General features: G+C 35.8%; 1 protein-coding gene and 1 pseudogene across 2 annotated transcripts; both read right to left on the reverse strand.

The window, feature by feature from the left end:
- Positions 1–3,806: 3,806 nt before the first annotated feature.
- Positions 3,807–4,990, reverse strand: LOC108531886 (ATP synthase F(0) complex subunit B1, mitochondrial pseudogene; annotated as a pseudogene). Its single transcript, XR_001886309.1, has one exon. The product of XR_001886309.1 is annotated as an ATP synthase F(0) complex subunit B1, mitochondrial pseudogene (transcript).
- Positions 4,991–14,332: 9,342 nt separating this feature from the next.
- On the reverse strand, positions 14,333–15,260 carry LOC108531910 (olfactory receptor 10J1-like). Its single transcript, XM_017875545.1, is given in 3 exon segments — positions 14,333–14,379; positions 14,382–14,945; positions 14,948–15,260. Coding segments are annotated over 3 exon segments (924 nt in total).
- Between the last annotated feature and the right edge of the window lie 308 nt (positions 15,261–15,568).

Consider the following 15,568-nt stretch of genomic DNA (forward strand, 5'->3'; position numbering starts at 1 on the left):
AAATGTTGCTACATAATTTCAAATTTTCTTTGTGATTTCTTCTTTAATCCATTGATTATTTAAGAGCATGTTTTTTAATATCCACAAATTTATGCACTTTCAAGTTTTACTTTTGTTATTGATATCTAATTTCATCCTGCTGTTGTCAGAATAGATACATTGTATGATATCTATATTTTAAAATCTACTGAGACTTAATTTGTGGTCTAATCTGAAAAATGCCCCAATTGCACTTGAGAAGAATGTGTATGCTATTATTATTGAGTACAGTGTTACGTAAATGTCTAATACATCTAGTTGGTTCATTGTGCTGTTCAAGTAATCTGTTTTCTGACTTATCTTTTGTCTGATTTTTCTATCTATTTTTGAGAGTGGGATAGTGAAGTCTCCAACTATTATTGTAGAACTGCCTATTTCTCCCTTCAGTTCCATCAACTTTTCATACATATGTATATATATTAGGTGCTTAAATGTCATTAGGTGCTTAAATGTTTACAATTGTTACATCTACTTTCTGTATTAAGACTTTTGTTAATATGTAATGTCCTTCTTTGTCTCTTGCAATTTTTTTTTACTTAGAGCCTGTTTCATCTGAAATTGATACAACCATATTTGCTCTCTTCTGGTTACTATTTGTATAAAATCTTTTTTCTCTCATTTTATTTTTAATATATATTTGCCTTTGGATCTAAAGAGAGTGTTTTGTAGACAGCATGCAATTGGAGCATATTTTCTGAATCCATTCTACCAATCTGATCTTTTGATTAGGGAGTTTAATCCATTTACATTTAAAGTAATTACTGATAAAGAAGAACTTACTCCTGTCATTTCTTATTTGTTTACTACATGCCTTATAGGTTTTTTGTCCCTCATTTCCTGCATTGCAGTCTTCTTTTGTGCTTAGATAACTTTTTACAGTGAAAGGATTAAACTGTTTTCTCATTTCTTTCTGTATATATTCTATACTACAGGCACAATTTATTGTACTGCACTTTGTTTTATGGCACTTCACAGATACTGTGTTTTTTACAAATTGAAAGTTTGTGGCAATCTTGTGTTGAGCAAGGTTATTAGCACCATCTTTTTCAACTGTGTGTGCTCACTTCATGTCTCTGTATCACATTTGAATAATTCTGATAATATTTTAAATTTTTTCATTATTATTATGTCTGCTATTGTGATCTTTGGTAAGTGATCTTTGATGTTGCTATTATAATTGTTTTGTTTGAACCTATATAAGACAGCAAACTTAATTGATAAATGTTGTATGTGTTCTGACTGCTCCACTGACTGGCCATTTTCCCATATTTCTGCTTCTCCTCCGGCCTCCCTATTCACTAAGACATAACAATATTGAAAATTGATGAATTAGTAACTCTACAATCAACTTTAAGTGGTTAAGTGAAAGAACTGAGTGTGTTTCACTTTAAAATCAAAAGCTAGAAATAATTAAGCTTAGTGAGAAAGGCTGGTCAAAAACTGAGATAGGCCAAAATCTAGGCCTTTTGTGCTAAGTGATTAGCCAAGATGTGCATGCAAAGAAAAACATTCTTGAGGGAAATTAAATTTGCTACTTCAGTTAACACACAAATAAGAAAGTGAAATTGCCTTATTGCTGATATGAAGAAACTTTTAGAAGTCAGTATAGGAGAGAAAACCAGTCATAACATTCCATTAAGCTAAAGCCTAATTAAGAACAAGACCCTAAGTCTCTTTAATTCTATGAAGGCCAAGAGAGGTGAAGAGACTGCAGAAGAAGATTTTAAGCTAGCAGAATTTGGTTTATAAAATTTAAGGAAATAAGTTGTCTCCATAACATAAAAGTTCACAGTAATTCAGTAAGTGCTGATGCAAAAATTAGAGCAAATGATCCAGAAAATATAACTAAGATAATTGATGAAGATGGCTACATTAAATAACATATTTTAAGAATAGACTTCCATTGGAAGACGGTGCTGTCTAGGACTTCCATAGCTACAGAGGAGAAGCCAATGCTTGGCTTCAGAGCTTCAAGGGACAAGTGACTCTTTTGTTAGGGGATGAATGCAGATGTTGACTTTAAGTTGAAGTCAATGATTTTTTACCACTCTGAAAATTCTAACACCCTTAAGAATTATGTTAAATCTACTCTGCCTGTGCTCTATAAATGGAAGAACAAAGCCTGAATTACAACACATCTGTTTAAACCATGGTTTGCTGAATATTGTAAGTCTCTCTTAAGATCTACTGCTCAGGAAAAAAAAAAATAAAAAGATATCTTTCAAAATATTGACAATGCACCTAATCACCCAAAAGTTCTGGTGTAGATGTGGTAGGAGATTAATATTTTCATGCCTGTTAACACAACATTCATTCTTTAGGTCATTTATCAAGAATTGATTTTGACTTTCAAGTTTCATTACTCAAAAATATATTTCATGAGGTAATAGCTGCCATAGATAATCATTCCTCTGATGGATCTGGGTGAGGTAAATTGAAAACCTTCTGAAAAGAAATTGCCATTCTATATGTCATTATGAACATTCATGATTTATGAGAAAAGGTCACAATATTAGCCTTAACAGAAGTTTAGAGGGAGTTTATTTCAATTCTCATGGTGTAGATGTGGTGGAAATAGGAAGAAAACTAGAGTTAGAAGTGGAGCTTGAAGATGTAACTGAATTGCTGCCTTCTGATAATCAAGCTTTAACAAATGAGGAATTGCTTCTTATGGATAAGCAAATAAAGTAGTTTCTTGAGATAGAGTCTCCTCCTGGTGAAGAGGTTGTGAACATTATTAAAATGACAACAAATGATTTAAAATATTCCCTAAGCTTAGTTGTTAAACAAATGGCAGGGTTTGAGAGAATTAACTTCCAACTTGAAAGAAATTCTATTGTGGGTCAAGTGACATCAAACAGCATTGCATGCTACAGAGAAATATTTTGTGAGTCAATTAAGCCTGAATGTGGTGATTCACACCTGTTATCCCAGCACTTTGGGAGGTGGAGGCAGGAAGATAGCTTATCACCAGAAGTACAAGACCAGCCAGGGCAATGTAATGAGACCCCATTTCTACAAATAAATAAGTAAAATTGGCCAGGTGTGGTGTCTCACACCTGTAGTCCCAACTTTTTAAGAGGCCAAGGTGGGAGGATCTCTTGAGCTCAGGACTTTATAGTGATCTATGATTACAGCACTGTACTACAGCTTGGATGACAGAGCAAGACCTTGTCTCTAAAAAAAATCAATTGATGTGGTCATCTTCATTGTTGTCTCATTTTAATAAATTGGCACAGCAACCCCAATCTTCAGCAACCACCACTCTGCTTAGTAACAGCCATCAACATTAAGGCAAACTCTTCTACCAGCACAAAGATTCACTGGAGGTTCAGATGATTGTTAGCATTTTTAAAAACAGTAATGTATTTTAAAATCAAGGTCTGTACATTGTCTTTAAGGCATAATTCCATTACATACTTAATAAACTACAGTATAGTTTAACATAACTTTTATATTCATTGAGAAGCCAAAAATTTGTGTGACTCACTTTATTGTGATATTTACTTTACTGCAGTGGTCTGAAACCAAACCCACAATATCTCTAGGATATGTGGCTACCATGGAGATTACATTTAATGCCCTAAAGTTATAATACTCTAATTTGAATCTATATCAGCTTAATTTCAATAACATACAAAAACTTGCTCCTTTAACAGTTCCATCTTCAAATCTTTTGTCTGTTGATGTCATAAAATTTTATCTTTATACACTGTGTATCCTATCCAAAACAATAAATTAATAATCATTTAAAATGCATTAGTCTCTTTTTTTTCATTCAATTGTCACTTTATTGCAAGATGGTAGAATTAATTGCAAATTTAAACTATAATCTGGTAATCTTTAGTCAGGCAGCAAGTTTTTATAAAGGCAAACTGCTTATTCAGAAGTGATCACGGAACAACTCAAAGGCAGAGTAAGAAGGATGAGAAACATCTGACTGGCCGATAGAGATTTCGTTCTCTTACTATATGAAACAAACTTTTCATTTTTAGGGAGGGTAAACTATAACTTCAGTAGACATCAACACAGAAAGACTTTGTCAAATAGACTAGTTTCCATTTAGTCTGTCAACTATTTCTAGCTGTCTCAACTGGGATAGATTCATTTACATAACCGGCTGTGCTTCAACCTTCTTTGCCAGCAGCTTTAGGTCCGCAATGCACTTGGCAACTGTCTCCTTTTCCTGCTGTGCGGAGATGCTTTGCACCACGTGCTTGTCCACCCAATTTATCATGTGCTCTTGTTCCTTTCGACGCGTCATGTTCTGCACAGCTATATGATAGTCCAGGCGATTCTTTACTTCCTTATATACTCTATACAGTCGTTCCCGGTAAGTAACCTCCAAAGCCATAGCAATATTATTCCTTTGCACATCAAAAAGGTAATGGCGCTTCTGAGTCAGTGCCTGCTGTGACTTCTCCATATCAATTGCATTCTGGATTTGTTGGATGGAAGGCTGCTTCTCCTCTTCTAGTTGGGCGAGTTTTTGCTCGTTGAGTTTATCAGCAAATTCTGCAACAGAGGGACCATATTTTTTAATTCCATAGACCATTATCCCTATTAATGATATGGCAGTGAAGGTCTCTGCGCTAATCACATATATTTCTTTGGATAAAGCATACAAGATAAGCCCAGTTCCGAGCACATAGGGTCCTGTTACACCAGTTTTAGGATAAAGAAACTGGAAGAATTCCTCAGGGATCAATCCATAGCGAACTTTTCCTCCATATTCAGGAAGAGGTGGTACAGGGGCAAGGTGTGGCTGCCCTGTATGGAAGGTCCTTGTTGCCTGCAATACTCCTGGGCCTAGGAAGGCTGCATTCTTCAGAGACGGGGCCTCTGTGGCGGCGGCGGAAAGTACCACCCGGGACAGCATGGACAGCGAAGGTGCAGGTAGCAATCTCAGAGTCCCTGTGACCCCGACAGGAGAATCTGTCAGGGCAGGAGCAGCATTAGTCTCTTAAATTATGTGGAAAACAAGTTGTGAAGTTATAAACCAAAGATGTAATAATACTAACTTTTAGATAAATATTTTTAATGTATTGGCTAGTTAAATAATGTAGAGAGCAAAAAGTGAGTTACAAACCATTGTTAAAATAATAGTTTTATAATTGTCCATGTATTTACCTTTATTGAGATTTTAATTATTTTGCTTTGAGTGACTATCTAGTTTCCTTTCATTTTACTCTGTAGGACTACCTTGAGCATTTCTTGCAGGTTGGTCTAGTGGCAACCAGCTCTCTCAGCTTTTGTTACTTTGGGAATCTTTGACAAAGCAAACAAAAACATAAAGTGGGGAAAGGACACCCTACGCAACAAGTGGTGCTGGGATAATTGGCAAGCACTGTGTAGAAGAATGAAACTGGATCCTCATTTCTCATTTTACAAAAAAATCAACTCAAGATGGATAAAAGACTTAAATTTAAAACCTGAAACCCTAAAGATTCTAGAAGATAATATCAGAAAAGCCCTTCTAGACATTGGCTTAGGCAAAGACTTCATGACCAAGAGCGCCAAAGCAAATTCAACAAAAACAAAGATAAATAGATGGGACTTAATTAAACTAAAATGCTTCTACACAGCAAAAGAAAAAATAAGCAGAGTTAAAAGGCACCCCACAGACTGGGAGAAAATTTTGACAATGTATACATCTGCCAAAGGGTTAATATCTGGAACCTACAAAAAACTCAAACAAATCATCAAGAATAAAACAAACAATCCCATCAAAAAGTGTGCTAAGGACATAAAAAGACATTTCTTAGAATAAGATATACAAATGGAAAACAAGCATATGGAAAAATGCTCAACATCACTAATTATTGGGGAAATGCAAATCAAAACCGCAATGCAATACCAGCTCACTCCTGCAATAATGGCCATAATCAAAAATTCAAAAAATAATAGATGTTGACATGGATGCAATGAAAAGGTAACACTTCCACACTGTGGGTGGGAATGTAAACTAGTATTACCACTATGGAAAACTGTGTGGAGATTCCTTTAAAAATTAAAAGTAGATTTTTCACTTGATTTGGCAATCCTGCTACTAGATATTTACCCAGAGGAAAAGAAGTCATTATACAGAAAAGATACTTGCATACACATATTTATAGCAGCACAATTTGCAATTGCAAAAATATGAAACCAGCCTAAATGCCATCACTCAACAAATGAATAAAGAAAATGTGGTCAACTACACACACACACACACACACACACACACACGCACACACACACCATGGAATACTACTCAGCCATAAAAAGAAACAAAATAATCACATTTGCAGCAACTGTGATGAAATTGGAGACTATTATTCTTAGTGAAGTAACTTAGGAATGGAAAAGTAAACATCACATATTATCACTCATATGTGGGAGCTAAGCTGTGAGGATGCAAAGGCATAAGAATGATAAATTGGACTTTGGGAACTCAGAGGAAAGGGTGGAAGGTGGTGAGGCATAAAAGACTATGCATTGGGTACAGTGTGCACTGCTCAGGTGATGGGTGCACCAAAGTATCATAAATCACCACTAAAGAACTTATTCATGTAACCAAACACCACCTGTCCCCTAAAACCTACTGAAATAAAAAATAAAAGTTTTGTTTTAATTTTATTTTACTTTTGAAGGAAAGTTTTGATGGATATAGAATTCTATGTTGACGTTCTTTTCATTTAGCCCTTTGAATATACTGGTCCACTGCCTTCTGACCTCCAAAGTTTCTAACGACAAGTCTGATGACAATTTTACTGAGGATAGTTTGCATGTGACGAGTAGCTTTTTCTTGCTGTTTTAAAGATAGTCTTGTCTTTGTCCTCTGAAAGTTTGCTTATAATGTGGATTGGTATGAGTCTATACTTTATTAAGCTTCTTGCATGTTTATATTAATGTCTTTCACCAAATTTGGAAAATTTTCCATCATTATTTCTGAGATAGTCTCCCAACCCCTTTATCCGTTTTCCTTCTGAAACTCCCAGCATGTATACTGGCCCACTTAATGGTGTTTCATAGGTCTCTGAGGCCCTGTTTACCTTTCTTCAACTTTTTTTTCCCCAGACTCAGTGATTTTCATTGTCTTGTCTTCAAGCTGCTGATTCTTTCTTTTGCCTGCTCAAATCTTTTACTTCCTCGAATGGATTTTCATTTTACCTATTGCAATTTTCAGCTCTAATATTTCTTTTTCCTTTTAGGTTTTCTCTTAGTTTTTCTAATTTTTCATATGACATTTTTTGACTTTCCCTATATCTTCCTTTAGCTCTTTGAGCATCTTTAAGGCAATTGTTTTAAAGTTTTTGTCTAGTAGACCTGTCATTATGTCTTTTTGAGAGAACGTATCTGTTTATTTATTTTTTTCTTTTGAATGGGACATACTTTCCTGTTTTTTACACCTTTTCATTGTTTATTGATTTTTGGACATGAATCTAATAATGTGGTAACTCTAGAAATTAGATTATTTTCTTTCCCAGAGTTTGCTGCTTTTTGTTATTTTTGTTATTGTTGTTCTTGTTATTGTAAGCTTTGTCCCAAAGATCAGCCTGGGTTATAAACTTAAGGTCTTCTGAAGTCTTTTCTGAGCCTGCACCCTGCCCTAAGCATGGATGATTACTTTCTGATTTTCCCTGTAAATGCAGTTGGTTTTCAATGTCCTAGTCTTTAATGTCTGGCTCTCCAAAGAAAAACAGAGAAAAATAAAACTGAAGGAGAGGTGCTGACCCTTTAAATCCCCTGGTAGTCACATCAGCTGAAGGAGGAGCTTGCAATAACACAGGGGAGATGCAACAACCCTTACTTCTTTGTTTGTATGTCTATGATCAGAAGTAACAATCAGTGATCAGAGCACAGATCCCTGACATTTGGAAGACATGGTAACCCTGGCTCCTGCAAGCTGTGTGCAGGTTGCTCCCAGCACACGTGCAAGGTTATCTTCCAAGTGGCTGGTTGTGAGCAGGTGGGTAGCTGCTACTGCCCTTAAAGCCGAAATTGACCAGAATGAACTGTAGTTCATACCTTCTTCTGGATGTTGCAAGCCTTTAATAGACTCCATAGTTCCCAAATATTTACATCAGATAGATTCTGCCAGCACAGTTGTTTTCTAGGTGGGAAAACAGATTCCTAGTGCTCCCTACTGTGCCATCTTCCCCTCACATGGTCTCTGCTAATGTATTTTTTTATTTGTAAAATTTCTTTTTGCTTCTCAGAACTTGGCTTTTATATAATATTCTGCTTTATTTCACCATTATCTTGTCTTATCCTTCTAAAAATGTTAAATACTTATCTTTCAAAAGACTTCATACCCTGCTTCTCCCATGTTTCTTTGTTATTTGTTTATTATATTGATTTTTTTATGTTAACGTCTTTCTTCAAATCATGGTGATCTTTTCAAGTCCATTCATAACTAGAGTGATATACTAACAAACTGTTAGAAAGCTCTGTGTGCAAGTATATGTGTGTGTGTGTGGTGGGGTGGGATATGCAGACTACTGGGATTTATTTACCAGTGTGATAAAACTGGTTAATGTGATATAGCTAGTTTTATTAGGGTAAGGTTGCTTTTTCAAAATAGGACATCGAAGTGTCTAGATTTGTAAGTCTTTGCCCTTGAAATGCTCATTTCCACAGGGCAAAATCCTTCACTTTCCTGATTGATAGCTATAACCCTTATTGTTGGTTATCTTGTGAGGTTTGCTGATGTTCTTTTACCTCTCCTCCACTTTTAAAAAATATTATTATTACATAGCACTCTCTGCTTCACTTCATCTCTGCAAGTCTTTCTGGAAAGTAACTCTCCAGCCTTCTGCTGAGGTTGGGGTGAGGCTCTGATTGTGCAACATGTCATAAAAACTTTCAAGCAACTCTAGTTTGTTAGACCAGTTGCACAGCATTATGTTCAGAGATACTACTTTCGGCTTTTGAATACTTCTGGCATTCTGGGTGATAAATGGGCATCTTTGTTGTTTTCTCTGCCTCAGGCTTTAATCAGCATTCTCCTATGTGCTGAGGCAATAATGGTTTATTAATGGGCTTTCCAGATTCCAAAATTTTGTTGAGCTCTATTTGTTTTCATCTTCTATTCTCTTTTGCTATGAATGTGAATCTATTTTCCTACTTAACTCAAATTTAATAGGGTTTTAAGAAAAGAAGCAAATAATGGGCATGTAACATCTGTATTTAATCAGAATTCTATCTACTTTTAAATTATATTGAACATAATTCCTAAAACTTTGTTTGTTCTAAATAATGGTGAGTATTTTCCAGTATATGAAGCTTTATAATAGATGAGAGATTTGAGTTTACTTTTCTTATAACAAATACATTTATAAAAAACAAAATATTAATACTTTTTAGTTCAATACTTCTAGTATCTAGTTGTTTTCTCCTGTATTTTTGTCCTGTTCTTTATCCCCTACATCTTTGTTATTGCCAAACTCTCGTGCCCTGCCATGCCTCTCTCTCCAAGCACAGTTCTCAACTGGAAACCACCAACACTGTCTATTTCTGCTTGTCTGGGAGCAAGAAGTGATGGGGAGGACTACTTCCTCTGGGCTAATATTCCCTGTTAATTTCTCCTGGAGTCCTAAATTATTTTTTATTTTTCTTCGCCTCAGGATATGAAATAACTTTTGTGTTGCCCTCAACTTTTGTTACGGGACTCCACTTTTAACTCTCGTATACTTCTGAGATGGCTCATCAATCTAACTGCGTTGTTTCGAGTCTTCCTTTCATTCCTCATAGTTGCTGGTTCATTAGAAATTCCAGTTTTGTTTTCAAGTGCTGGTCAAAATCCTACTTAAATCTTTCCTACCGCTTCCAGGATTTGGTAGGGGCAGGGTTGGGGAGTATAGAGAGAAGAAATGATATCTGTACTCAGTGTGCCATAGTAAACATTCAAAGCCCAGAGGTTCCATTTTCTTCCTTACGGTTGTCTGAATTTTTTCACAGAGAATGTATGGCTTTTGAATCAGAAAAATACTGATTAATGTACCATCATTTCAGAATAAAAGAATAAAAAGAAGAGGAGGCCTACTTCTCAGATGCTTGCCTACCATTTCAGCCAACTCAGTGAATCACTCACTTGGAGTATTCTCTTATGGTGTCCATATTCTTTGTTTTTCTTGAATGTAGTGGGTCATACGAGGGATACATCAGTGTAATTTGCTTTTGTTATTTAGACAAAATCTGCTATTTGTTTGTTATGTTGGCTTCACCCTTTAAACTCAATAGCTGAAAACCTTCTTCTGTGGCATTTTTTGGGCATTCCTAAATATTTAGATGAAAAAATGATCATGTGATACCACAGGTTATTAGCTGTAATCAGTCTAACAGCATCAGTAATCTGAATAAAGAGAGTCATTTGGATTTTTAAAAGTTTGAAAATGCATTGTCAAATATAGTTAGTCATTCTCTCACTTAGAGTTAGCTTTATATGCTTCATTTGTTGAAATTCTATCAGTCAATTAAAATATACGTTATATTTATTATTGAAAGAGCAAAATGCAATAATAAATCTATGATAATTGTGAGAGTTGTTAATTTTCTGGACAAACAAGAGTTTTATGTAGTAAAATAAATGAGAAAAGAAATGAATATTTCACATAAATGTAAGAGATGGTGTGTTGGTTATTAGATAGCTTTAGAAGCATATTATGTCCTTGTAGAGTCAATAAATATTTATAAAATTAAAATCGTTTGGCAATATTGAGCTAGTTTTAAGCACTGTATTAATTTTTAGCTTCTTAATTACACTTAAGCAGTGAATTTTTTGAACTTTTCTAGGTGAATTTACAGCAGAATTCTAATTTGTCACCAAAATCATAAAAGATAATATCCAGGATAAATTATTTTTAATCCATATTTAACAAAAAATATGAAGAAAAAAAGTTAGAGAAAAATAAGGTATTTTCCCCCCAAGATATTTTGCTGCTCCACCAATCTCAGTTTCTCAGTTGAAAAGTGAACATGTACCCAGTATCATGAATATGTGTTTTAATGACTGCTAGAAGACTCTAGAAGCTGACAATGAAGACTAAATGTTCTTCCTCTAAGAATTCAAATGTTTAAATTCAATTACTAAATGTTTAATAATTAAATATCATTGTTTTAAAACAAGATTTCAATTTTATTTTAGTAACACAGGAAAACAGTCTGTTGATATTGGGCTTCAGCTCTGACTTCAGCTGAACACAGATTTTTAACTCTCACGCATTGAGCATTTGGTCAAAATGTATATTAGATGCACTTCTATTCATTAACATTATTACAAAACTAAAAAGAATTGAACAGAATAGACTAGAATAAGAAACATCAAAATGCATTGCATGCAGTAAGGCTAAGTACTGTTTTGTGACTGTTGCATTTTAGTTTGTATATGTGTGTATAACACACATACTGGGTTATATGATAACATGCATTTTTGTACTGAGAGCCATGGATCATGGGAAAGAGATTGACATTCGCTGATCTAGTAGGAAAAAAAAAGATGCTCAGTTTGGAGCAGGAGGATAGGCATTAACTTCTGGAATTGCTAACAAAAGAAAATAATGCAAAGTTTTGGAAATGTTGTTTTGTAAGGAACCAAAATAATATGACCTGCAGACTTAATGAAAGATGCAATAGCAATTAGAAGTTAAAGTAGGTGGGAGGAAGGTAGGAGTCAAAATTACTTAGTAAAATAATATAAAATGGCCAAGAAAAATCAGAGAGGTAAACATATATGGACTATGTTAGCTAATAGCAGTGATGATAATGATAATAATACATAATATTTCTTAACACTTTTTCCAGTTATCACAGCAATTTCTACTGTGGTTATTCTAGTGTAGTGGATTCTTACAATAACCTGACAGAAAAAAGCAGAGTAACAACTGGTAACACCATTTTGCAGATAAGGAAAGATTCACTTTATGGGGAGTGTAGCTGTTTTACTCTAACAAGAATAAAGAATATCTGACCCTGCTTCATAATATTTTTATACTTATTATTTCATGCATTTGACAACAAACTTTGAATATAAGTTTTATAGGTGAGAAAACTGAGGCTCAAATAAATTAAATAGTTAATTCAAATATATACGGTATATAAAATTAGAGCCCGGCCTGAAAATAGAGTATTTTTCTTCAAATGGTTATGTTCTTTCTACTTCATTCTGCTGATCTCTCAAGACTTCTGCCTAATATTTTAAGTAACTAAGTTTGCAAATACAGATTATCTATTACTGAGAAGGCTGACGGTATAGGGCAGCATTTATGAGGCTACAATTTGAAATAAAAATAAGATATTTGTATTTACTGAGTAAAAGTAAAAGTGACCATTGGCAATTACAGGGTAACTTCATTTTGGATTATCTTGCATTTCACCATAAATTTCCTCAAAAATGTAATTGAATCTTTGTAAGACTAAACCATAATGGGCTATTTGAGAAATTAAGATGTTTGAACACAGCCCTAACTTTTGAAATTAACATAAAGGAGAATGTGTCCTATGAAAAACTCATCACTTGGTACAAGTGAGACACTAAACAGCAGGTGTAACTGTCCACCTAGGTAAGACTTCACCCAGTTACAACATCACACACTACCTAATTCATGTTTTCATTCATAAAGACATTATGGGAAATGTTCATTATGGTCATTTATATCAATATGTGTTTGAAGGTTGTGATGTGAAGGAGTAAAAGGAGTGCTTTTGTTTCTTTGTGTGTATCTCATCAGAGGGTTCATAAAAATAGGGGTGTTCAGGTTGTTATTTCAAAGTGAGCCAGAGAACACTCTGATGAGTGGGCAGTGAGGGCATCAGTAGGAGATTCTCATTAACAATAGGCTGTATTAAGGCATGAGAATAAAATGGGAAACCATCAGTCACTAGGTATTGTTGGATTGTGCGCTATGTGGATATGGATGACAGACTAGGGAAAGGAGCTGATGGAAGTGGAGATGACTGGTGAAGCATGGTGTATTAGTTCACATCCTAGAGGATTTTAAATGGTAGGATTGACGGTTTGAGGAGTCTTTTTCTTTTGTTGAATTATTGAGTTGCCAGATGGCTACATTCTCCTTACCCATTTAATCCTCTGAAATCTCTCATTCCATTAATCCATGATCTACGCTCTAGAGTCCCTCTTTGACTCTCATCGACTAGTTGCTTCTTTCTGTTCTGTAAGGATTTCTAAAGGCAAATTTTTAATTTCTTTACCCTGGGTTCAAACACTCATATACAATATCACCAACAACCTTTGTATATTCTCATAAAATAAATGCCAATATGATTACTTGGTGCTACCTCTTTTACTCTATCACCGAGGGGTTTTAGTCACTTTCCAAAAATATTTCTAAAACAGGATCCTGAAAACTTAGATATCCATTTTCTCATATGGTCAATTTGGAACTTATATAAAAAAGACCCAGACTTCAAGGGCTGCTGAATTTTATAGATGCTTATTATCTCTGATACTCATTTTATTTATAGTGTCTAGTCGATTTTAAAAACCTTAAATTTCCCATAAAGAAATTAATTCAATTAGGTGTTAAATCTACTTAGCTCTAAATGGGTAAGGGGAAACACCACATCCAAAAAGCAGTGTTATAGAATATATTTAAAACTTGAACTGGCCGGTCACGGTGGCTCACGCCTGTAATCCCAGCACTTTGGGAGGCCGAGGCAGGCAGATCATGAGGTCAGGAGATCGAGACCATCCTGGCTAACACAGTGAAACCCTGTCTCTACTAAAAATATATATTAAAAAAATAGCCAGGCGTGGTGGTGGGCTCCTGTAGTCCCACCTACTTGGGAGGCCGAGGCAGGAGAATGGCCTGAAACCAGGAGTCGGAGTTTGCAGTGAGCCGAGATGGCGAGTGCCTCTGCACTCCAGCCTGGATGACAGAGCGAGAGAATGAGACTCTGTCTCAAAGAAACAAACAAAAAAAAGCAAAAAACAACAACAACAAAAAACTTGAACCTTGCCCTAGAGCAGCCTCCCCTCATTAACTCTGTCTGCTCTCCTGATTTCATTCTGTCGCATGCTGCCCACACAACCCTTCTACTTTCCAACACCACTGAGTTCTTTCTTCTGCATTTGTACCCTATAATATCGGTGTTCTCTTATGAGATGGAGACCTGCTGTGCTTTGGAGAAATTTCCCCCTTCTCAAGTGGCTGAATCCTTTTGTTTTCTCCTCCTCTTGCCCAACCACTGCTTGATAGGCTTCAAATTTTTAACTCTATTGACCGTGCACACTGTTCCACTTTTTCTTCTCTAAAAAATCTTCTAAGACTCTATTTGAAATGGGCCTATTCTGTTAGGAGAGTTTTTGACTTATCGCTCTGCACAGAGCGTCTTTGACCCTTTGTTCCTCAGAGTGTACACCACAGGGTTCAGTAGGGGGGTAATGACAGTGTAGGTCACTGATAACAGCTGATCCTGATCTCTGGTGTTCTCTGAGTTGGGCTTGAAGTAGGCAATGGAGGCACAGCTGTAGTGGACAATAACCACAGTAATATGAGAAGCACAGGTGGCAAAGTCCTTTTTCCTGCCTTCAGCAGATGCAATCTTGAGGATGGTAGAAATGACGAGGATGTAGGAGATGAAAACCAAGCCCTTGGGAATCAGGATCACCAGCACACTGGTGGTCATAGTCAGGATTTCATTGACTGTGGTGTCAATGCAGGAGAGCTTCATCACAGGTCGGATGACACAGAAGAAGTGGAGCAGCTTTGGAATACAGAAAGGCAGCCTGAATACAGCTGACACGTGTGTCATTGCTACAATTAGGCCAATGCTGCACGTCTCCCACACCAGCTGCATACACACTCTCTTGCTCATGACGACTGAGTACCTCAAGGGGTTGCAGATGGCCACATAGCGATCATACCCCATTGCTGTGAGCAGGAAGCAGTTGTTGATAGCCAAAGTAAGAAGAAAAACATTTGAGTGGCACAACTTGCCAAGGAAATGGGCTGACTCAGGCCTATGAGGTTAAAGAGCATCCTTGGTATAATGACAAGGGTGTGGACAGTCTCTGAACCTGACAGCATGCCGAGGAAGAAGTACATAGGGGTGTGGAGGTGACGATCAATACTAATGATATTCACAATGATAACATTGCCTGCCAGGATGAATATGTACAATGTAAGAAACACAACAAAGAGGGTGAGCTTATGCTCACGGAAGCTGGAGAAACCTTGAAAAATAAACACACTCACCAAAGAGTGATTCTCTTTCTTCATTAAATCACACATGATATCTAAGAAAGAAAAAAATAATGTAAGGAAACTAGATGGATGATTTCTGTCAAAAAATAGACTGGGAAAATTCCTGTGATTAATACACCTTAGGTCTCGCTTTTTTATATTGACATTCATACTTATTTCTTTTAGGAGTAGAGAGTGGAGAAACGTTCTTTCCTTTTTCAGAAGAAAGTACAAGGCTTTTAAAGTCAAATGTTGCAAACTAATTTCCTAGTTCTAGTATATGCTAACTTATCTTGGGCAAGGACTTATCATTTATAAGACCAATTTTCTCATCTTTATGGATG

This window comes from Rhinopithecus bieti, unplaced genomic scaffold (genome assembly GCF_001698545.2).
Source record: "Rhinopithecus bieti isolate Rb0 unplaced genomic scaffold, ASM169854v2 scaffold_10132, whole genome shotgun sequence".
In the NCBI taxonomy this organism is placed as follows: Eukaryota; Metazoa; Chordata; class Mammalia; order Primates; family Cercopithecidae; genus Rhinopithecus; species Rhinopithecus bieti.